The following is a 25573-nucleotide window of genomic DNA, read 5'->3' on the forward strand; positions in this document are numbered from 1 at the left end:
CCCTAGTGTGTAAGTTTTTTCTGTTTTGAATTGATTAGCGCTTTCCACTGGACACAGACATCCGTTCAACGTCTAGTTTTGATTTACATTTAATTGAGATGTCAACTAATGTGAATTCAATGTGAAATCAACAAAACATTTAACAATGTCATTGGATGAAGGTAAAAAAAGTGGGTGAAAAATAGACAAACATTCCCAAAAAGGTCTTTATAGTGATGATTTTTTGCAAATCCAATAAATTTTCCATATTGATTTAACATCCATCAAATTGAATTTGTTTGTTGAAATGACGTGGAAACAACGTTGATTCAACCAGTTTGTGCCCAGTGGGTTGTCACTTGGGTGTGGAGGTTGATATATACTCTGTTTGCACATGTTCATATTAACATGTTCATATTAACATGCATTGGCATGCATTGTTGATATACTGTAATTTTGTACTAGCTTTTAAAATAAAATAAAATAAATTGTTGAGTGAAAGATGAAATGAGGAGTAATCAGGATATGTTTAAATGTTAATAAATAAAGACTTACATTTATTTTATGCAGGATATTTGTTGCACATTGAGTCTAGACGGTGTGCGTAAAACGTTTGACCAACTTTTAATATTTCCCAATCATTTGACCTCTGCCACACAGACTAATGGGCGTGTGGAAAGAAATGGGCATACATTATCTCATGGGGGTGCCCTGATTTGTTATGGGATTGCCCGGCCTGCTAGGGCACCCTTGTAACTCAAACCGCAGTTATGTCTAATTTTCTTCTAAAAACAACAGGTGCATACTCTGTGCATGTTCAAATGTTTAGTAAACCAAATACCTTTATCCCTTATAGTACAGAGTGAGATTTGTGACACAGAAACAATAAAGTGGGATATCATTACCCTGTCAGATGCACTTTCAGAAACATTGCAACAGCTGAGAAGAATGGTCTCTAGTTAACATGGCACCATAGCCTCTCATAACTGTGATCATGGAACATCTAAATATGTTCTGAATAGGTGGTTTAATATAGCTCAGTTGAACAGAACAACGTTTAAACAGTAGTTATCAAGGCTTCAGGTGGAATAACACAAAGTTGGTATCCAAGCTAGATGCAGACCATTATGTTTGTTATTGTAGATGGTCGGCTCTTTGAACGGCCCTGATTTATGCAGATGAGATTATATGGTATAGTCAGACATGTTCTCCTTAGGGTTGACTTATGATGAGGCATCACAGCATGTCATCCTGCTGGACCTTCAGACGTCACCTACTCCTCCCAACACTGTAGTCAGCTTCACATTTCTCCTGAGACTTCCTTCCTGCAGAGAAAGAGAGAATAGACAGAGGTGGGAAGGAAGAGTTGAGCTGCTACAGGAGGACTTTGGGTTGTACGTCTGAGCCTGTGTTTGGATCCAATTTAAAAAAGCAAACATAAACTGGCAACCCATGTCCAACTACCCCCTTAGCCAGGGTTATACTTAGAAAATTACACACTTCCCTGCCAAACCCTGCTGACACTGCCCTTGAAAAGTACAAGGGAAGATGAGACAGAGAGGTAAAATAAGAGGGCTCCCATCACAACTTGACCGAACACAAGTAAATAAAACAGCACTCTGCTGTCTTATTTACCCTGGTTGTTTACAGCGCAGTAGAGAGATGGCCTCTTTGCCAAACCAGTGATGCAATGTGGACTCGTCCAATCTTTAAATGGCGGTTCGTAAAATAAGTAAACAGGCCTTGTGAAACTCTCCAGGCAACGCTATTAGCTTCTTGCCCGAGATGAGTAAATGTTTGACTAACTGTGTGTCCATCGTTGCTATTTATGTCACAGGGGCCCTTTGGAGGTGGCCTCCTTATGACTGCGACCTACCAGAGTTCTGGCATAATTTGCAGTGCCCAAGTAGTAGGTCTTATGTAACAGACGTCACAGATTAGCTGTCCCTTTTCCCTCCCCCTTCCTCCCCCTGGAGGCCACTGGCCTTTCTTTTTCCCTGTGTCTATGTCTATCTTTCTCATCTTCTGACAACCTCCCCTTTACACTTATTGCTACTGTAGCAATGTTTTGTGATAGTTATTACTACATTTGCACACGCTGTATATAGATTTTTCTATTGTGTTATTGACTTTACGTTTGGTGAACTCTGTGTTGTTGTTTTTGTCGAACTGCTCTGCTTTATCTTGGCCAGGTCGCAGTTGTAAATGAGAACGTGTTCTCAACTAGCCTACCTGGTTAAATAAAGGTGAAATAATATTTTTTTTAAATAGTTGAGTTCCTTGGTAGACATATCTGTCAAACATGATCGTGTTTGCAAATTCTCTTAAATCGTTCAAATGAGTGTGAAATGGTTGTCTCGTTCTTTCTTGTACTACACCTTTGATTCTCAATAGAGACTGGTCTGTCTCTTGTTACAATTCACTATTTACAGACTAGATGAAACAAGAGCCAAATTCACAATGGCCACTTACTCAAAGGATGAGATTACAATGTCAACTACAAACAAACAATAAATCCAGCTGAATCAGATACCATATTATCTCCACCTCTGATCCTAAGAAGCAAGAATGGGCTCACAGGCCTATGAAGTCCTCCAGATACAGTATACATCGGCATGACCGATTCACCCATGATGAAAATAGATATGCATCCTCACACCCCGCTGGCCACATAGGCATGGTACATTTGACAAGAGCACTATTGAGACTATGCAACACAAATACTCCTCATTCATTACTGAAGCCCGGCTTGCAATAAATCTCTAAAGCTGTTGTGTTTGCTCTCGACCTGACTTGACACAGCTAACATTCTAAGTCCACAAACTGTTCCCTGTACCAAAATCCCACAAAAAGGATTGTTTTTGTTTGCTCTATTGAGGTGTGTCCAGAGAGAGAGAGAGAGAGAGAGAGAGAGAGAGATGGATGGAGGGAGGGAGGGAGGGAGGGAGGGAGGGAGGGAGGGAGAATGAGAAAGTCCATCATTCATTACCATCCACAATTTGAATATGAACTCTTTATGTAGCTCCATCCCAATTTGAGATTCTCTGGACAGCAATTACAGTTCCATGGCTTTTTCTAAGAACATTTTTAGTCGCTGGCAGTTCACTGACGTGTGATTAATCTATAGTAAGTGTATGTCTAAGTACATTCAATAGATATAGAAGTCTTCACTACAAGTAAATGTATACATTGGGAATAGACCTGAAGGTTTCTGACAGAAAGCCGTTCATCCTGCAAATGTAAACATTGTGTTTCTGTAGCTGCATTTAGACAGGCAGCCTAATTCGGATCTTTTTTCAATAATTGGTCTTTTGATCAACCAGATCAGCTCTGAAAAAGTGCTGATGTGAAAAGACCTGATGTGATTGGTCAAAATACCAATTAGTGGAGAAAATATCAGAATTGGTCTTCCTGTCTAAACGCAGCCTATGTCGTCTGCTTATGGTCCATTGTGGAATTGGTTTGCCCTTGTCTGAATGTCTTATTGTGAGTCTGAGGGCTTTGTAAGAGCCCTGGGATTCCAAGGTGTCGGCTGTGGAGGCAGATCAAGACAGCTCTGTTCTGGTTAATCAAATGGATGAGAGGAGACAGTAACAATACACACTTAACATGTCCAGCATCCCGGTGACAGGTTGGAAATGCAGATTAGCAAAGGGTCTAGTAGGAGGTGCCAATTAGGCAAAAATGTTGATTAACACTCATCAGGGTCTTAGCTCAAATCAGATTAAGGATTGTCTCAGATACATTCTGTCCCCCCCACATTCTGAAATTGCATTTTTGTCCCCCCCAGTTTTATGAGAACCTCCCAAGTGGCGCAGTGGTCTAAGGCACTGCATCGCAGGGCTAGAGGCGTCACTACAAATCTGGGTTTGATCCTGGGCTGTGTCGTAGTTGGCCGCGACCGGGAGACACATGAGGCGGCGCACAATTGGTCCAGCGTCATCTGGGTTAGGGGAGGGTCTGGCCTGCCGGGATGTTCTTGTCCCATCGTGTTGTTGCAACTCCTGTGGCGGGCCAGGCGCATGCAAGCTGACACGGTCGCCAGTTGGATGGTGTTTCCTCCGACAAATTTGTGCGGCTGGCTTCCGGGTTAAGCAAGCAGTGTGTCGAGAAGCAGTGCGGCTTGGCACGGTTGTGTTACGGAGGACATGTACAGGAGTTGCAGCGATGGGACAAGACTGTAACTACCAATTGGATACCATGAAATTGTGGAGGAAAAGGGGTAAAACATTTTTATAAGATAAAATGTTAAAAATATATTGGAATGTGATACAAAACGAGGCAACGGTGTGCTTTAGGACCATGCAGACGCCGCCGAGCGGTAGGGTAGGCTGTTTGGAGTGTTTATCCTACAGGATAAATATTTTTTTTATAAGAAATAGTTATGTCTAAAACCAAAGTTGCGCCCCTGCCTCTGATGCACAGGAGATAGTAAAGAACTACACGTTTTGAAGACTGTAGATGTCCCCTGTAAAGATTCTAATTGACAGGGACATGCAGTAATTGATTTCTGGCCACATGTTGCTACTGCCATGGCTGTGTTTACATAGGCAGCCCAATTCTGATATTTTTCCACTTATTTGACTTTTGACCAATCACATCAGATCTTTTCACATCAGATGTTTTTCAGCGCTGATCTGATTGGTCAAAAGAATAATTTGTGAAAAAAAAAGATCAGAATTGGGCTGCCTGTGTAAACGCAGCCCATGTGGTTGACCTTAATGGTGAATTGTGAAGAGGTCAAATGCATTTGGGTGGTATGGACACGCACACCAAACGCACACTAGTATAGGAGGATTGTCATGACGGTGTACATGGTAAGCCTTCGGCGATCAATGTAATGTATCCTTAGTCTTAGTAAGTGTCTTGTTTAGAAATATCTCAATCATAGCAGCTGGTTTCGCTATGACTATAAATATAAGTCTGAGTCTAGGTTACTACCACCAGAGAGCGCTAGAGCCTACAGATTTACTCAGCGTCCATCCGGCATATTCTTGTTTTGACATGATGATCTTCATCTCTGTCTTGTGTCATACTAGAAAACACTAACAGTTTTGTCAGTTTAGAGGGTTATAATAGCATAATCTTATGTCACTCAATCCACATAAATTAGAAGAGGAACATTTTGTCTTATGGAAAAATTGGCCCGAGACTAGAAGATGAGCATGGGTCTATGGACTAAGTAACACCAACCTGATTATCTAGGGCAGCGTTTCCCAAACTCTGTCCTCGGGACCCCAAGGGGTGCACGTTTTAGTGTTTGCTCTAGCACCACACAGCTGATTCAATGAATCAACTTATCATCAAGCTTTGATCATTTGATTCAGCTGGGTAGTGTTAGGACAAAAAACAAAATGTGCACCCCTTGAGGTCCTGAGGACAGAGTTTGGGAAACGCTGATCTAGGGCAACATAGATTTTGAAAGGGTTCTGTGTACCTACTTTCTTAATGCTGACTGATGAGCATCCAGACAATATTTTCAGTTGGGGTCCCGTAAAAGCTGAAGCATGGGCCCTATGATAAGCTGCCCTAGCCTGGTTGACCAGACAGATAGGCTCTTGCTGCAATTGCATCACTATCTGTCTGGTCAACCCAGCTAATCTAAAGCTACCCAAATGGGACTCATCAAATGTTGTCCTTGAGTACTGGTCAATCCCATGGTAGCATGCATAAAAAGACACCTGAGCGGAGTCCCCATATCTGTTTTTTAGGGGAAACGGAAGTTAGTTTGAAAGTACTGTATCCCTAAAAAACGGAAACATCCGCTTTTACCCAACCCTGCAGAGAGTGATCCCATGGTGATGGTGGTGTAAGGGCAGGTTTGCAGGTTGTGTTACCTATTATGGTCATGACAAAAACATTGAGTGAGGTGCCTTGTTTTCCATTGTCTCTCCGACAGCCAGAGAGTGTGTGCACTCATAAACATCTTGGAGCTCAACTAACTGTGAAATAGCGTCTTCTCTGAATTTGTTTGACTAGTCTTCCATTGCTAACATTCACTTCAAAGCTGATATAATATTTATATTATCAATGGCAACACTTGCCAGATATAGCAGCAATGGCACTTAGGTGTGTTGTAAAGGGACAGCACTTACCATCACTGGCAGGCCTATTTCGAATAGTTCTTGGTGTATATGTTTTGCAATGGCCTAAAGGTCTAGCCTGCTACAGTGCCATGGAGAGGGACTAGGATGATGAATAATGGATTCAATCACTTTCACACCTCACACAAACACTGGCATCATGATATTAATATTTTGTATAGAAACAGGCTAACAATATTTTAGTTCAGACTAATTTTAATTTGTATAGCAACTCTATTGTGCATCTATTCACATTTGCAGTGCAAATTTAGCATGGAAGAGCTAAACTAGCTATCTAGGTTGTTCGCATGCGCATGCATAATCTTTGATATGGTTTACTACTATTTAGCCAGCAGATCTGACCCCCTTGCTTACAGCTGCACTAGGGTCGAACAGCATTCCTGTGTAGATTAAGAGACCTCGGATGCGGCGAGAGATATGTCTTGGAAAATGTACCTCAATCCAGGGATGAGAAAGGCATGGAACTCCAAATTGTCCCATTAACCCAACTGTTACACCAAGAAGATTAAACGACTGTCCGACCCGAGTGCAGCTGTAACCAAGCGGGTTCTGATGGCTAACCGCTGTTGAGCTACTGCACATCATTGCTTTGAACTTAATACTACTCAGGTGAATCAAAATGTCAAACAGTAGAGTAGTTTTGTTCTGAATACAGGAAATAGAATGTTGCTGTGACCATCTTTTATTAACTTAAATTCAGCTGCCATGTTGTCATCCATTCCTAGTGTGTAATGGATAGAACTTTGGACTTTGAATCCAGTGATCCGAGTTCAAATCTCGGTAGGACCTTATAATGTCACCCAGAGTTCTGATATTACCGGTGGTGGGCCGAAGCATCTTATCTGCTCTAGATCAGTCCCTAGTCAACAGATGCAACCCGCTTGCTTACAGCTGCATTAGGGTTGGACAAGCTTCCTGTGTAGATTAAGACACCACGGAGCTGGCGTGGAATATGTCTCGGAAAAAGTACCTCAATCCAGGGATGAGAAATGCATTGTACTGTCTCAGCCTCCAGTATTTATGCTGCAGTAGTTTATGTGTCGTGGGGCTAGGGTCAGTTTGTTATATCTGGAGTACTTCTCCTGTCTTATCCGGTGTCCTGTGTGAATTTAAGTATGCTCTCTCTAATTCTCTCTTTCTCTCTTTCTTTCTCTCTCTCGGAGGACCTGAGCCCTAGGACCATGCCTCAGGACTACCTGGCATGATGACTCCTTGCTGTCTCCAGTCCACCTGGCCGTGCTGCTGCTCCAGTTTCAACTGTTCTGCCTGCGGCTATGGAAACCTGACCTGTTCACCGGACGTGCTACCTGTCCCAGACCTGCTGTTTTCAACTCTCTAGAGACTGCGGGAGCGGTAGAGATACTCTTAATGATCGGCTATGAAAAGCTAACTGACATTTACTCCTGAGGTGCTGACTTGCTGCACCCTCGACAACTACTGTGATTATTATTATTTGACCATGCTGGTTATTTATGAACATTTGAACATCTTGGCCATGTTCTGTTATAATCTCCACCCGGCACAGCCAGAAGAGGACTGGCCACCCCTCATAGCCTGGTTCCTCTCTAGGTTTCTTCCTAGGTTTGGCCTTTCTAGGGAGTTTTTCCTAGCCACCGTGCTTCTACACCTGCATTGCTTGCTGTTTGGGGTTTTAGGCTGGGTTTCTGTACAGCACTTTGAGATATCAGCTGATGTAAGAAGGGCTATATAAATACATTTGATTTGATTTGATACCTTTGAATTGTCCCATTATTCCAATTGTTACACCAAGAAGATTGAATGACAGCACATTTGTTCAATCTTCTCAGTGCAACAGTTTGGATAATCAGACAATTCAGAGTACAATGCATTTCCCATCCCTGGATTGAGGAATGTTTTCCGAGACATATCTTGCGCTGGCTCCACATGTCTTAAAGGCGCTGCATGGTCTATCCATTGTCTGCATTGGACGTGCAGCATTTACAGTGATACGACCTCTGCAGAAGTCAGGACATTCAAACTTATTGTGCTTCGAGGAGCAGCACAGAGCTGTTAGCAGAACTGTTGTGAAGGGAGTTGCCAAGGAAGTGAGTTTGTGTTTATACAGGACCTCCCGCCCCCATCTACTGTCAACCAACCTATACTGAGCCCTCCACATTGTTACAACATTTCCGAGGCCCACAGCGATGCGGTACGGGGCTCAATTTGGCCTCTGCGTGCCTCCGGAGGCTCAGGAATTGCGTCACACCCTCCATATGGAGTCTACGTCCACATTTCCGGATTAAGCATAAATTGTCTCATAATCTACACAGGAAGCCTGTCCGACCCTAGTAAAGCGTTAAGCAGTGGGTCAGATCTGCTGGCTAGTCGGTCCCTGGTGAAGGAGGAGCTGGTTTCTACATATTGTGTATATTTATTTATACTGAACACATTTCCGTGTCCAGCGACTGTGAAGCCAACCCCCAAGAGGACAGAACCTCTTGATGAGGTTGCTAGGTGTTTGATTAAGGTCACTACACTACATTGCGTGACGGTTTGTACTGAATGATACATTTCCCCAAAATAGTGTGCACTGATCTTCAACAGCTTTTTGGGTAGTGAAACTTAGTAAAATAAATATACAGTACCAGTCAAACGTTTGGACACACCTACACATTCAAGGATTTTTCTTTATTTTTGCTATTTTCTACATTGTAAAATAATACTGAAGACATCAAAACTATGAAATAACACATATGGAATCATGTAGTAACTAAAAAAGTGTTAAACAAATCAAAATATATTTTATATTTCAGATTCTTCAAAGTAGCCACCGTTTGCCTTGATGACAGCTGTCATGTTCTGACCATAGTTCTTTTGTGTTTTCCTTGTTTTAGTGTTGGTCAGGACGTGAGCTGGGTGGGCATTCTATGTTGTGTGTCTAGTTTGTCCGTTTCTATGTATGGTCTGATATGGTTCTCAATCAGAGGCAGGTGTTAGTCATTGTCTCTGATTGGGAACCATATTTAGGTAGCTTGTTTTGTGTTGGGGTTTGTGGGTGGTTGTCTTCTGTCTCTGTGTTCTCTGCACCAGATAGGACTGTTTCGGTTTTGCCACGTTATTTTGTATTTGTGTAGTGTTCACGTTTCGTCTTTTATTAAACATGTTAAACACGAACTACGCTGCGTCTTGGTCCGATCCCTGCTACACCTCCTCTTCAGACGAAGAGGAGGAAGGCTGCCGTTACAACAGCTTTGCACACTCTTGGCATTCTCTCAACCAGCTTCATGAGCTAGTCACCTGGAATGCATTTCAATTAACAGGTGTGCCTTGTTAAAAGTTAATTTGTGGAATTTCTTTCCATAATGCATTTGAGCCAGTCTGTTTTGTTGTGACAAGGTAGGGGGGGTATACTATTTGTTTAAAGACCAAGTCCATATTAGGGCAAGAACAGCTCAAATAAGCAAAGAGAAACGACAGTCCATCATTACTTTAAGACATGAAGGTCAGTCAATACAGAAGATTTCTTGAAGTGCAGTCGCAAAAACCATCAAGCGCTATGATGAAACCAGCTCTCATGAGGACCGCCATAGGAAAGGAAGACCCAGAGTTACCTCTGCTGCAGAGGATAAGTTAATAAGAGTTAACTGCACCTCAGATTGCAGCCCAAATAAATGCTTCACTGAGTTCAAGTAACAGACACACCTCAACATCAACTGTTCAGAGGAGATTGCGTGAATCAGGCCTTCATGGTCGAATTGCTGCAAAGAATCCACTACTAAAGGACACCAATAATAAGAAGAGACTTGCTTGGGCCAAGAAACACGAGTAATGGACATTAAACCGGTGGAAATCTGTCCTTTTGGTCTTATGAGTCCAAATTTGAGATTTTTTTCTTCCAACCTCTGTGTCTTTGTGAGACGCATAGTAGGTGAATGGATGATCTCCGCATGTGTGGTTCTCACCGTGAATCATGGAGGAGGAGGTGTAATGGTGTGGGGGTGTTAAGGTGGAAAATGAGTTCTCACATGTAGCTGTGGACGCCCCACTCATGAGCCCTATGATTTCATTTTGAATATCGTGTGACTTGTATGTTGCATTGTAGGGTATGGCGCTAAACACCTTGGCTAGTTCCTTGTCTTTCAAATGCTCCTTGCTTGATGCGTGCCTAGCGAATCCTTTGGTACAATCAATCGCATGCTTCCAGTTAGAATACCCAGCTTGGGTGAAGGCCTTGTCTGCGTTAACATTGGACCCAACACAGAACTTTCGACATGGGAAATGTTTTTTTTGCATCTGCAGCAACCAAGTATTCCAGCCACTCTCTTCCTATGACCAGTTGTTATTACTTGAACATTTTTAGACAGAAAACCTGTGGCTAGGGTAGGCTCCTAAGCTAACCTGGGCTGGCATCTCTGTTCCAAGATTGTCAGGAACAATCGGATGCAAACAAAAATCCTGAATAGCAGTTTGGCTTAGAAAACTGACACAACCGTGAATACGAACAAATTAATGCAAACAGAACAAAACAGCGATACCAAGTGGGCCCTAGTAAACAACACAATCTATATTTAGGCCAGTTACATTAAGAGTAAAAGAATGAGGCTCCAGTTAGCCCCGCATGCAGAGCCTACCCTTCCACAAGCGCCACCACGATAATAGCTCCACAGCCCCCTCCACCTCCGACTGTTCCTGATGATCTTGGAACAGAGAATCCAGCCCAGGTTAGTTTAGAATCCTACTCTAGCTGCAGATTTTCTGTCCAAAAACATTAATTTAATAACAACTGGTCATAGGAAGAGAGTGGCTGCAATGCTCGGTTGCTGCAGATGCGACATTTTGTTTCCAATGTCGAAGGTTCTGTGTTGTGTCCAATGCTAACGCAGACAAGGCCTTCACCCAAGCTGTATGTATTCATATATAGTATTAATTTATGTGTCAATATTGTCCCTGAGTTTCTATCAGATACCATATGGTTCGAGAGAAAATAGCCAAATTAATTTAAAAAACTGTCTAATCAACAATAGCATAAACATTCAATTAACTCTGCAACTTTTCCAACTATTTACTTTCTTCACAACTGCCACCAGTTTGACTCCAAAACATTGACAACAAATACATTTGTTGACATAAAATAAATAACAATTATATATTTTTTATTTTATTTCACTTTTATTTAACTAGGTAGGCTAGTTGAGAACAAGTTCTCATTTACAACTGCGACCTGGCCAAGACAAAGCAAAGCAGTGCGACACAAACAACACAGAATTACACATGGAAAAAACAAACATACAGTCAATAATACAATCGAAAAAAGATATATACAGTGTGTGCAAATGAGGTAGGATAAGGAAGGTAAGGCAATAAATAGGCCATAGTGGCAAAATAATTACAATTTAGCAATAAAACACTGGAGTGATAGATGTGCAGAAGATGAGTGTGCAAGTAGAGATAAGATACTGGGGTGCAAAGGAGCAAAATAAATAAATAACAGTAGGGGGATGAGGTAGTTGGATGGGCTATTTACAGATGGGCTATGTACAGGTGCAGTGATCTGTGAGCTGCTCTGACAGCTGGTGCTTCAAGTTAGTGAGGGAGATATGAGTCTCGAGCTTCAGTGATTTTTGCAGTTCGTTCCAGTCATTGGCAGCAGAGAACTGGAAGGAAAGGCAGCCAAAGGAGGAATTGGCTTTGGGGGTGACCACCTGCTGGAGCGCGTGCTACGGGTGGGTGCTGCTATGGTGACCAGTGAGCTGAGATAAGGCAGGGCTTTACCTAGCAGAGACTTATAGATGACCTGGAGCCAGTGGGTTTGGCGACGAATATGAAGCGAGGGCCAGCCAACGAGAGCATACAGGTCGCAGTGGTGTGTAGTATATGGGACTTTGGTGTCAAAAAGAATATATATATACACACACTGCCCTTCAAATGTTGGGGTCACTTAGAAATGTACTTGTTTTTGAAAGAAAAGCTTATTTTTTTTGTCCATTAAAATATCAAATTGATCAGAAATACAGTGTAGACGTTCATGTTGTAAATGACTATTGTAGCTGGAAACGGCAGATAAAGAAAAAAAAAAGGATATCTTCATAGGCATACAAAGGCCCATTATCAGCAACCATCACTCCTGTGTTCCAATGGCACATTGTGTTAGCTAATCCAAGTTTAGCATTTTAAAAGGCTAATTGATCATTAGAAAACTATTTTGCAATTATGTTAGCACAGCTGAAAACTGTTGTGATGATTAAAGAAGCAATAAAACTGGCCTTCTTTAGACTAGTTGAGTATCTAGAGCATCAGCATTTGTGGGTTCGATTACAGGCTCAAAATGGCCAGAAACAAAGAACTTTCTTCTGAAACTTGTCAGTCTATTCTTGTTCTGATAAATTAAGGTTATTCCTTGTGAGAAATTGCCAAGAAACTGAAGATCTCGTACAACGCTGTGTACTACTCCCTTCACAGAACAGCGCAAACGGGCTCTAACCAGAATAGAAAGAGGAGTGGTGGGCACAACTGAGCAAGAGGTCAACTACATTAGAGTGTCTAGTTTGAGAAAGAGACGCATCACAAGTCCTCAACTGGCAGCTTCATTAAATAGTACCCACAAAACACCAGTCTCAACGTCAACAGTGAAGAGGCGACACCGGGATGCTGGCCTTCTACGCAGAGGGGCAAAGAAAAAGCCATATCTCAGACTGGCCAATAAAAATAAAAGATTAAGATGGGCAATAGAATAGAGACACTGGACAGAGGAACTCTGCTTAGAAGGCCAGCATCCCGGAGTCGCCTCTTCACTGTTGACGTTGAGACTGGTGTTTTGAGGGTACTATTTAATGCTTTTACATGTGATAAGGCCACACAGTAGGCCAGACATGATTAGACACCTGTAATAATTTGAAGTACCCAAAAAGGGCACTAGATGTCTTGTGATTACATAAAATCCTTGAAAGAGACCACAATTCTGGTAGCTTACTGGTAAACTTCAAAAGTTTGCAACCTTAGCCACCGTAATTACAATGTTTTTCAACTGGTTGTTCACTACAGTACCATTTATGTTGAATTCAATGTTGCACACCGTTCTGTCGTTCTGAACGCAACACAGGTGGGAGGAGAGAGCATACACTTCTCACAGGAAAATGCTTGTGTAGAGCACCATCTTCATGTTGGAATCTACGGTAGGCCTATTTATTATGCAAAGTTGCACTTTAATTGTCTATCTGCATTAAATAGTAACATCCCCCAACTAAAGACCTGTTGGGAAAGCCAATTAGCCATATATATGTGGACGCCTCATGAACCTGTGCCAATGGCATACCAAAGGAATTCGCCATTAGGCCTACATTCAATTTAGGTCAGCATTATTTGTTAGGTTCATGTGATCACGTATACACATAAGGCTTCTCGCAATAATAAAAAAAATTACATCTAATTAAACTAGGCCACCGAGCAGTAACACCATCAGCCCATAAAAGGTAATTTTCATTTCCAGCAAGACAGGATTGAAACAGGCCCTGTCCACCGGCACATACGATGAAAAGAGTCTGGGAAAAAAATACCATCCCCCTTTTTTAATAGTGATCTTAATGGTTTGCAATAAATTCCCTCTTCCGATTTGTAAGATTAAGTAGAGTGAGTGAGTGAGTCAGTTTAACAAAAGCTTTTCCCTCCTGGTGGTCTTTCTTTTAATACCTCTGCCTTTGAAGATATCACATTCTGAGTGAGTCAGATCTACATTACAAAAAAGTAATAGTTAAATAGAAAAGAACAAGCAAAAACCTAAATTATAAACGTTTATTTTAATACCATTGTTACACAATTAAACAGGTTTATAAAGTAGTGTTATTCAGTTAGGCATTTATTCTGAAGTCAAAGTGGAATGTTTTTCATAAACTGCAGCATTGCAAATTCTCCCCACTACACACGTATGTACAGTGGGGAGAACAAGTATTTGATACACTGCCGATTTTGCAGGTTTTCCTACTTACAAAGCATGTAGAGGTCTGTCATTTTTATCATAGGTACACTTCAACTGTGAGAGGCGGAATCTAAAACAAAAATCCAGAAAATCACATTGTATGATTTTTAAGTAATTAATTTGCATTTTATTGCATGACATAAGTATTTGATCACCTACCAACCAGTAAGAATTCCGGCTCTCACAGACCTGTTAGTTTTACTTTAAGAAGCCCTCCTGTTCTCCACTCATTACCTGTATTAACTGCACCTGTTTGAACTCATTACCTGTATAAAAGACACCTGTCCACACACTCAATCAAACAGACTCCAACCTCTCCACAATGGCCAAGACCAGAAAGCTGTGTAAGGACATCAGGGATAAAATTGTAGACCTGCACAAGGCTGGGATGGGCTACAGGACAATAGGCAAGCAGCTTGGTGAGAAGGCAACAACTTTTGGCGCAATTATTAGAAAATGGAAGAAGTTCAAGATGACGGTCAATCACCCTCGGTCTGGGGCTCCATGCAAGATCTCACCTCGTGGGGCATCAATGATCATGAGGAAGGTGAGGGATCAGCCCAGAACTACACGACAGGACCTGGTCAATGACCTGAAGAGAGCTGGGACCACAGTCTCAAAGAAAACCATTAGTAACACATTACGCCGTCATGGATTAAAATACTGCAGCGCACGCAAGGTCCCCCTGCTCAGGCCAGCGAATGTCCAGGCCCGTCTGAAGTTTGCCAATGACCATCTGGATGATCCAGAGGAGGAATGGGAGAAGGTCATGTGGTCTGATGAGACAAAAATAGAGCTTTTTGGTCTAAACTCCACTTGCCGTGTTTGGAGGAAGAAGAAGGATGAGTACAGCCCCAAGAACACCATCCCAATCGTGAAGCATGGAGGTGGAAACATCATTCTTTGGGGATGCTTTTCTGCAAAGGGGACAGGACGACTGCACCGTATTGAGGGGAGGATGGATGGGGCCATGTATCGCGAGATCTTGGCCAACAACCTCCTTCCCTCAGTAAGAGCATTGAATATGGGTCGTGGCTGGGTCTTCCAGCATGACAACGACCCGCAACACACAGCCAGGGCAACTAAGGAGTGGCTCCGTAAGAAGCATCTCAAGGTCCCGGAATGGCCTAGCCAGTCTCCAGACCTGAACCCAATAGAAAATCTTTGGAGGGAGCTGAAAGTCCGTATTGCCCAGCGACAGCCCCGAAACCTGAAGGATCTGGAGAAGGTCTGTATGGAGGAGTGGGCCAAAATCCCTGCTGCAGTGTGTGCAAACCTGGTCAAGAACTACAGGAAACGTATGATCTCTGTAATTGCAAACAAAGGTTTCTGTACTAAATATTAAGTTCTGCTTTTCTGATGTATCAAATACTTATGTCATGCAATAAAATGCTAATTAATTACTTAAAAATCATACAATGTGATTTTCTGGATTTTTGTTTTAGATTCCGTCTCTCACAGTTGAAGTGTACCTATGATAAAAATGACAGACATCTACATGCTTTGTAAGTAGGAAAACCTGCAAAATCGGCAGTGTATCAAATACTTGTTCTCCCCACTGTATGTATGTATGTATGTATGTATGTATAAATAGTTAAACTGCAGCTCAGTGGTATAATACATGTATCCTTAGATTTTTCATATTGTGAAAAGCAACTCAATAAACAAGACTGTAAAACCGTAAGAAAAGAACACTGGATAAAAAAGTGACTTTTGGGTGTTGTCAGACATAGGGCAACCCCACATCACTGAATCATAGGTTCTCCCATTAGAGTGTCAAAGCACACAGACACACTTTTCCTCATTGTGTTGTATGCCTTATTCACTGTCAGTCATCTTCCTTGCCTCTGAGAACTCAACATTCAGCAGTCAGAACTATGCCAAGTCATTTCATGGTTCTAAAAAGGCAAGCTTATGCAACACACAATTAAATAATAAGTTCCACATCATTAAAAAGTGACATCAAAAAGACAGATCCTAATTTTAATAATATAAAAGTAGTGTCAGAGTTTAATAAACTCATCAAATATAAGAGTGCTTATATACTGTACAAATGGTACAATAGGCCTACAGAAAATTATTACATCAGACACTAATTCGCATTGAAGGCCAAGATCAAACATGACCAGACATAGCCACCTTCATTGGGTCCTTGTATCACTGGATTTGTTCCATAGGGCCAACATGAGCAACAGTGAGAAGCTACAGTAAAATGTATATACATCTGGGGCAAATACTTGTCTGCAAGGTTTCAACTGGACCCTGTAAACTACTCATTCATTATCAAATGTGTGTGTATGTGTCTGTCTGTTTGTGCTTGCATGTGTATCTTGTACACATTTGTGCGTATATTCTTACCGTGTGTGTGTGTGTGTGTGTGTGATCCTCTTTTTCTGCTCTGACCAATTGTCTGTGGCCACGCTGTGAGCTAAGTGAGCCTGTTTGTGACCAGCATTATGTGATGACGCCTATGGGAAGGGACAATGCAATGCTCTCAGATGTCAGTGGTCTCCAGGATCCTTGGCGTATCCATCTCCCTATTGGTGCAGCGCTTGCCGTTGCTCTGTCCATTGGCTCGGTAGTGCACACTGCCACCTGGCTTAATGATGGTGTCCTCCTCAGAAGCAGTGAGCTCCAGGCTGACTGTAGCGCGACTCGTCTCGGTCACAGAGGAGTTGGTGTTGTAGTGGGAGTAGGAATCTGTCCATTTCCACACCAGCTTGGTCTGGGCCCATTTCCTTCTAAGACATGCCTGCACCTGTGGAACCAAAGACAGAGTGGTTTAAGAGCAACATAAAATGCGACCTTGAACCTTATCAGTAAATACTGGCAAACAAATATAGAGAATTCCTGAATGACAATGATTCTACTTCTAAATGAAAAGAGACTGAGGGTAATCATCAGCTATTTAAGAAATACTGACACTTACCTCTGCATTGCAAAAGCAGAATATAATTGCAACCAGGAGTCCCTATAAAGGAATAATTATTCAGTGAATATTCCTCCAGATTAAACATTCTGTAATGGCCTTATATCGCTTGTGGATATTGTGTTGAAAGGTTATCAGATTTGCTTTTAATAAAAAACCACCCATACCTGGAAATGTGTGAAGATGTTCATGATGAACTCATAGATGGCCCTGGCCTTATGTCCCTCTGGCCTCCAAGGAACCAGGATGAACTGGGCTCCCAGCAGAGGTATCAGGATTAGAGTGGCTCGCACAGCCTTCATATAGGCATTGGACTGTGCACTGTGGGTCACCTGCAGCTTGGTGATCAGCACACGCACTATGTTGAGTAGGAAGAACAGGTTCACCTGGAAACAGCCAGAGGGAAGCAGAGGGGTCGAGTTTGAGCACACTGTCCACTTTGGTTTCTATTTTTGTTAGATATTTTTGTTTTGGTAGTGCAGACTCACAAGCAGGGCAGCTTGGAAAGGACCATGGATGATGTAGAGCAGGTGTGTGTCGGAACTGATCCAGCATCTGGGAGACAAGGAGAGACGAGGCTAAACTCAACTGAGACAGTAAAATAAGATCCTGAGCTTTACTGGGATATAAGTATTGTAACTGACAGGATGCAGCGTACTAATGCAGCATGCAGTGCACTGTCAACCTCTGCTACTATTGTGCACAGTAGCATATTATTCAGAGGGAGGAGCTGACACATTACCTGTCATCATAGAAGACCCCGCGGGCCACAGCATGTGTAATGGCAGGAATGATGGGGAAGCCTGGGAGAGAGACAGAGGAGTCCATGGCTGCAGTTCAAACGCAAAGTAGACAGCCCTCAGCCCTAAACCCTCAGCCCTTGAATGACGTTTTACATCGTCACATCGGAGTGTACCTTAAATGTCCCTTTCCCAAGCGAGGGAGAGAGGCAATGTCCTTGGTGAAAATCCTGAAGTTGAGCTTAAAAACAACCAACCTAAAGCTATTAATCACAGATCACTGCACCTGTACATAGCCCATCTGTAAACAGCCCATCTATCTACCTACCTCATCCCCATACTGTATTTATTTATTTATCTTGCTCCTTTGCACCCCAGTATCTCTACCTGCACATTCATCTTCTGCACATCTACCATTCCAGTGTTTTAATTGCTATAATGTAATTACTTCGCCACCATGGCCTATGTATTGCCTTACCTCCCTTATCTTACCTCATTTGCACTCACTGTATATAGACTTTATGTTTTCTTTTGTTCTACTGTATTATTGACTATGTGTTGTTGTATGTGTCGAATTGCTATGCTTTATCTTGGCCAGGTCACAGTTGCAAATGAGAACTTGTTCTCAACTAGCCTACCTGGTTAAATAACGGTGAAATAAAATAAATAAATGTAGCTAGCAAGCTAACATAACTAGCTAGCACATGTCAGGTAGCTAGCTACAGTTACCCATAGCTGGCTAGCTAGGTTTATAGTTTGGTAATTTATTCCAAATAATTTTCAGAATTCCCAAAAATGTTTATGAAGCTAGCTACATTTTATAGTCTCATAGTGAGGAGCCTAAGCCAATTTGAGCGTTATTCCCATTTGCCAATGCTAAAATCAAATCAAATTGTATTTGTCACATGCCCGAATACAACAGGTATACAGCAGTTGCCATACCAGGCAGTGACGCAACTAGTCCGGATGCTATCAATGGTGCAGCTGTAGAATTTGAGGATCTGAGGACCCATGCAAAATCTTTTCAGTCTCCTGGCATTGTCGTGCCCTCTACACGACTGTCTTGGAGCGTTTGGACCATGATAGTTTGTTGGTGATGTGGACACCAAGTAACTTCAAGCTCTCAACCTGCTCCACTACAGCCCTGTCGATGTAGTCCATGATCATCTCCTTTGTCTTGATCACATTGAGGGAGAGGTTGTTATCCTGGCACCACACTGCCAGGTCTCTGACCTCCTCCCTATAGGCTGTCGGTGATCAGGACTACCACTGTTGTGTCATCGGCAAACTTGATGGTGTTGAAGTCGTGCTTGGCGAACAGGGAGTACAGGAGTGGACTTAGCACACACCCCTGAGGGGCCCCCGTGTTGAGGATCAGCGCGTCAGATTTGTTGTTGCCTACCCTAACCACCTGGGGCTGGCCCGTCAGGAAGCCCAGGATCCAGTTGCAGAGGGAGGCGTTTAGTCCCAGGGTCCTTAGCTTAGTGATGAGCTTTGAGGGTACTATAAATAGCATTCTCACATAGGTGTTCCTTTTGTCCAGGTGGGAAAGGACAGTGCAATAGAGATTGCGTCATCTGTGGATCTGTTGGGGCGGTATGCAAATTGGAATGGGTCTAGGGTTTCTGGGATAATGGTGTCGATGTGAGCCATGACCAGCCTTTCAAAGCACTTCAAGGCTACAGAAGTGAGTGCTACAGGTCACAATATCATCTGTATATATATTTTTAGCAACCGAGCTTAATAATTTTGTTGATTAAATTTGACACTTCGTGGGCACCGGAGTTTGACACATACGGTAGCTACATTTTGTAGTCACATGTCAACCCCACAAGTGATTAAAGTCCTGCACTCGCTCCCTCAAGCTAAATCGAGGGCCGAGGGGGCAACGTTTGTGAATTTAACCTCCACTTATGTCGGCAATCAAACTGCATCTGGTTTCGACGGGGATTCTCCGAAGGGAAAGTGGCAAGCGCAAGGGCTGAGGTGGTAAAATGAAAGTGTTTGGACTGCAGCCCAAGACTGTCATGAGCTTCCATAAGGCCTTCTTAGATGACATGATGCATAATATAGAGATATGAAAGCATAGAAGACATATTCAACATTGTGCTAGGGGAACAGCAGTGTGACAAAGATGCAGTCAGTCACTCACCCCAACCAAGGACATAATACCAGCCCAGCTGCTGCTCTCCCACAAACACAGAAACGACGATGAGAGTGTGCAGGTAGATCCCCTCACACAGCATCCAGAAGTAGTTGGAGCCAAATGTATACTGGTTCAGGACTGTCAGGATCTTGCATCCAATCTGAGAACAGCACAGGGACAACTTTCTGAAGTTGTCACTGTCACTCATTGCCACACATTGTGGAGTGTAGCACCTCAAAATTGCATCTTCACCAACTTCATGAGTTCAACCAGTAGCTATTCATGTTCAGAGTAATCCCCCTGATGACAGAGGTGTACATTACTTACAGGGTAGCTGGCCCCCAGCTGCTGGTTTTTGGCTACAGCAGAGATCCAGATGACGGTGCAGATGGAGTTGAAGATAAAGGACAGGAACATGTTCTTATGGAGGGAGATCCTCTGGCAGCTCAGACTCCTAATGGGAGGATTAGAACAGAGGGACACAACTCAAGAAACAAGTGGTGTGGTATGGTAATTACTTTTATTTGTAAAAAAAATTGTAGGTCATAGGATAACTTTCTTATTTTTCACTTTTCCACTTCATGGTGTAGCACTAGTAGTCAAATGTTGTGAATTCAAGTTGGCAATGTAGGAAGAACCAAATACCTCTATTCTAAAACAGAGGGCTCTGTGTGTAGTTAGAACCAAATACCTCTGTTTTAGAATAGAGGGCTCTGTGTGTAGTTAGAACCAAATACCTCTGTTTTAGAATAGAGGGCTCTGTGTGTAGTTAGAACCAAATACCTCTGTTTTAGAATAGAGGGCTCTGTGTGTAGTTAGAACCAAATACCTCTGTTTTAGAATAGAGGGCTCTGTGTGTAGTTAGAACCAAATACCTCTGTTTTAGAATAGAGGGCTCTGTGTGTAGTTAGAACCAAATACCTCTGTTTTAGAATAGAGGGCTCTGTGTGTAGTTAGAACCAAATACCTCTGTTTTAGAATAGAGGGCTCTGTGTGTAGTTAGAACCAAATACCTCTGTTTTAGAATAGAGGGCTCTGTGTGTAGTTAGAACCAAATACCTCTGTTTTAGAATAAAGGGCTCTGTGTGTAGTTAGAACCAAATACCTCTGTTTTAGAATAAAGGGCTCTGTGTTTAGTTAGAACCAAATACCTCTGTTTTAGAATAGAGGGCTCTGTGTGTAGTTAGAACCAAATACCTCTGTTTTAGAATAAAGGGCTCTGTGTGTAGTTAGAACCAAATACCTCTGTTTTAGAATAAAGGGCTCAGTGTGTAGTTAGAACCAAATATCTCTGTTTTAGAATAGAGGGCTCTGTGTGTAGTTAGAACCAAATACCTCTGTTTTAGAATAAAGGGCTCAGTGTGTAGTTAGAACCAAATATCTCTGTTTTAGAATAGAGGGCTCTGTGTGTAGTTAGAACCAAATACCTCTGTTTTAGAATAAAGGGCTCTGTGTGTCGTTAGAACCAAATACCTCTGTTTTAGAATAGAGGGCTCTGTGTGTAGTTAGAACCAAATACCTCTGTTTTAGAATAAAGGGCTCTGTGTGTAGTTAGAACCAAATACCTCTGTTTTAGAATAAAGGGCTCTGTGTGTAGTTAGAACCAAATACCTCTGTTTTAGAATAAAGGGCTCTGTGTGTAGTTAGAACCAAATACCTCTGTTTTAGAATAAAGGGCTCTGTGTGTAGTTAGAACCAAATACCTCTGTTTTAGAATAAAGGGCTCTGTGTGTAGTTAGAACCAAATACCTCTGTTTTAGAATAAAGGGCTCTGTGTGTAGTTAGAACCAAATACCTCTGTTTTAGAATAGAGGGCTCAGTGTGCAGGAAGAGCAACACCAACAGAATCACTTTGATTCAAGGATGTAAAGTGAAAAAGTACACTAATGTGACAGTCTACTGTTGTGCTCTGAATATCTGCCTCAATTGGTCCATGGAGGAAACCATGAATGACTTACTTGAAGTAGGAGAAGATGCAGAGTGAGATGATGAGGGATACCACAGACAATCCATGTCCCACAATGGCCAAGTAGTACAAGCTGAAAGCAAACTGGGCAAGAAGGGAACGAGGACGCAACAGGAAGCATTAATTCACTTCTTTAACTAAGTGGACACAATAGAGACGTTGACAACAACAATCACTAAATTGACTCTAATAAAAATGGTTTAGCCACTGTCAGAATTGATAAACTACTTGGCTTAAAAGTATACCATCAGTTTATCCTTGGTGTACATCTGACACTGGGTGTAATTGGACCAAATACGGTTGCTCTCAGGGTGACGAAACCACTGTCCATCCAAGTTGCACACTTTGGTCGCTTTCTCTGTTTGAATGGACACAGGGAGAGTATGGATGTCACAAAACATTTCAGGTAGGGCATCATCAGTAAAGATCAAGTCAGTTGAATTGTGATTGAATGAGATGTGTGGCTGACTGGCTGGCTCACCTGAGGGGTCAAAGTCCTGGAAGTAATCAGGGCAGAGCTGCATGGCCGTGCCAGGGGCAGAGTCACTCCAACACAGCCAGCCGTCCCATGTGCGGTTACAGAATGTGCCTGTAGGGGGCAAAGAGGGAGGAGCAGCTGTTTGCAGTGTATTATAGTACTGCAACCATTTCATGTTTCAAAAAGTTTAGGTTCATTGCATTAGTGAACTCTGAACTGTGTATTATATCATGAACATATACAGGTAGAGTGACATCTGATAGTCATATTAGTGATCAAAGAACACTAATAATCTAGGTATAAATCTTTCACACTCATTTTAAAATACTGTGTTGGGTCGTTTTCTAAGACAAACTGAAAACAACAGTCTCTTATTTCCTGGGAATGTGACTTTAAAAAGCCAACAGAGAAACGAAACACCTAAAATGTCCCTTAAAAATTATTGATATAAAACATTGAATATTGTATCAATACTGTACATTAAAACAGCTGAGAGAAACAGCTACATATGCAAACACACATATCACTTTAAATACATTCCTAGTAAACAATACAAGGAAGTCTGTGTCCAGGTTGTTGCATGTAGGGAAATAGAGCGCAAAATAGCATTTCAAAGGCTGTTATTTACTGAGCTCCAGTAACAGGGGCAGCTTAGAGACAAAGAACACTTCCCTCCTTTCAGACCTGAGGGTAGTCACTTCCCTTCTCCCTATTTCTCTCCTGACCTGCACTACTCCTCCACTCTTATTATGATGAGTGTGTATGTGGCTGCATGTCAGTGGCGGTCAGTGCCATTTATTTTGATTATTAGACTGTATTTAACCAGGAGAACCCATTGAGACCAGGGTCTCATTTCCAATGGTGCCCTGAGAACAACAGTGAGCAACAATTCAAGCATGATCACTACAAAATTACAGTTAAAACATTTCAAATAAACTACGTTCCTTTCAAAAGGGCAGTAGAAACAAATAAACTCAGGACCCTGTCTTTCAAAGATAATTCATTAAAAAACAAATAACTTCACATATCTTCATTGTAAAGGGTTTAAACACTGTTTCCCATGCATGTTCAATGAACCGTAAACAATTAATGAACATGCACCTGTGGAACAGTCGTTAAGACACTAACAGCTTACAGACGGTAGGCAATTAAGGTCACAGTTATGAAAACTTAGGACACTAAAGAGGCCTTTCTACTGTCTCTGAAAAACACCAAAAGAAAGATGCCCAGGGTCCCTGCTCATCTTCGTGAACGTGCCTTAGGCATGCTGCAAGAAGGCATGAGGACTGCAGTAGTGGCCAGGGCAATAAATTGCAATGTCCGTACTGTGAGACACCTAAGACGGCGCTACAGGGAGACAGGGCGGACAGCTGATCGTCCTCGCAGTGGCAGACCACGTGCAACAACACCTGCACAGGATCGGTACATCTGAACATCACACCTGTGGGACAGGTACAGGATGGCAACAACAACTGCCCGAGTTACACCAGGAACGCACAATCCCTCCATCACTGCTCAGACTGTCCGCAATAGGCTGAGAGAGGCTGGACTGAGGGCTTGTAGGCCTGTTGTAGGTCGTGGCAGGTCCTGACCAGACATCGCCTATGGGCACAAACCCACCTTGTCTGGACCAGACAGGACTGGCAAAAAGTGCTCTTCACTGACGAGTCGCGGTTTTGTCTCACCAGGGGTGATGGTCGAATTTTAGTTTATCGTCGATGGAATGAGCGTTACACCGAGGCCTGTACTCTGGAGCGGGATCGATTTGGAGGTAGAGGGTCCGTCATGGTCTGGGGCAGTGTGTCACAGCATCATCGGACTGAGCTTGTCATTATAGGCAATCTCAACGCTGTCCGTTACAGGGAAGACATCCTCCTCCCTCATGTGGTACCCTTCCTGCAGGCTCATCCTGACATGACCCTCCAGCATGACAATGCCACCAGCCATACTGCTTGTTCTGTGTGTGATTTCCTGCAAGACAGGCATGTCAGTGTTCTGCCATGGCCAGCGAAGAGCCTGGATCTCAATCCCATTGAGCACGTCTGGGACCTGTTGGATCGGAGGGTGAGGGCTAGGGCCATTCCCCCAAGAAATGTGCGGGAACTTGCAGGTGCCTTGGTGGAAGAGTGGGGTAACATCTCACAGCAAGAACTGGCAAATCTGGTGCAGTCCATGAGGAGGAGATGCACTGCAGTACTTAATGCAGCTGGTGGCAACACCAGATACTGACTGTTACTTTTGATTTGTTCAGGGACACATTATTCCATTTCTGTTAGTCACATGTCTCTGGAACTTGTTCAGTTTACGTCTCAGTTGTTGAATCTTATGTTCATACAAATATTTACACTTTAAGTTTGCTGAAAATAAGCACAGTTGACAGTGAGGACATTTCTTTTTTTGCTGAATTTATATACAGTCAATCAAAATAAGTACAGTTTTCATTGGTCAGATTTCTTTTATCAGAGCCCTGAATTCACCTTTTGGGACCAAATAATGAGGTTTTAGAGTGACCTGTAGGTCATTCCAGGACGGAGAAGCATAGTAACTGAAAGCTGTCTTCCCTAACTCAAAGGAGACACTGGAACCTTTAGTACCAACCATTCTTGAGAGCGAGTTTTATAGTTACTAGATTTCCAATTTAGAAGTGAGGTGAGGTAATAAGGGAGTTCCTGGAGAAGTGCTTTATATACGAATAATAGCCAATGTTGTGGTGTTCTGTTAGTCAGAGACTCCGAGCCAACAGAAATATATAAGAGACATGATGCGTACGGAATTCTCACCAGTGATAAAACGCAAGGCTGAGTGGTAGACTGAATCCAGAGGTTTTAACAGGCTGCCGGGTGCATGTAGATTGTGTCGCCATAGTCAATTACTGAGAGGAGTGTCTTCCTCCTATTTTCAAAAGTGAGACAGGATTTATTTCTATACTCACAACTTTGTCAGCTTATCAATGTGTGATTTATAAAAGGCTGGCTTATCGTCAATCAAATACCTATATAATGGGGGCCTAGCTCAATTTGGACTCCTTTTAATGTACATACACAGTATATACATACACAGTATATACACACACACACACACACATACAGATCTTTAGGATACCTGGAGAAAAATATAAACTTTGTTATATCAACATTTTAGCACTAATTTAAAGATTGAATTTAATCAAAGCCAAGCTGAAAGTTGTGAATGGCCTGCTGCACTGAGGGGACGGGAATAAGAAACTGTCATCCACAGAGATGTAAACCCCAGTTGTTGTTGTTGGGGGACAAACCAAAATGATGAATTAAATAGTGAA

General features: G+C 42.5%; 1 protein-coding gene across 2 annotated transcripts in view; it reads right to left on the bottom strand.

Annotated features, from left to right (window-relative positions):
• Positions 1 to 15985: 15985 nt before the first annotated feature.
• LOC139557418 (calcitonin gene-related peptide type 1 receptor-like) overlaps positions 15986 to 25573 on the bottom strand; it is a 28417-nt gene continuing 18829 nt past the window's right edge. For both annotated transcript variants that reach the window (XM_071372200.1, XM_071372201.1), the window contains 10 exons: positions 22279 to 22386; positions 22043 to 22155; positions 21790 to 21881; positions 20159 to 20285; positions 19838 to 19991; positions 17688 to 17748; positions 17434 to 17500; positions 17113 to 17331; positions 16946 to 16987; positions 15986 to 16774 (listed from right to left, as the gene is read on the bottom strand). In XM_071372200.1, the coding sequence (XP_071228301.1) occupies positions 16511 to 16774; positions 16946 to 16987; positions 17113 to 17331; positions 17434 to 17500; positions 17688 to 17748; positions 19838 to 19991; positions 20159 to 20285; positions 21790 to 21881; positions 22043 to 22155; positions 22279 to 22386 (1247 nt within the window). In that variant the 3' untranslated portion in view covers positions 15986 to 16510. The remainder of the gene's footprint in view (positions 16775 to 16945; positions 16988 to 17112; positions 17332 to 17433; positions 17501 to 17687; positions 17749 to 19837; positions 19992 to 20158; positions 20286 to 21789; positions 21882 to 22042; positions 22156 to 22278; positions 22387 to 25573) is intronic.

This window comes from Salvelinus alpinus, chromosome 28 (assembly GCF_045679555.1).
Source record: "Salvelinus alpinus chromosome 28, SLU_Salpinus.1, whole genome shotgun sequence".
Classification (NCBI taxonomy): domain Eukaryota; kingdom Metazoa; phylum Chordata; class Actinopteri; order Salmoniformes; family Salmonidae; genus Salvelinus; species Salvelinus alpinus.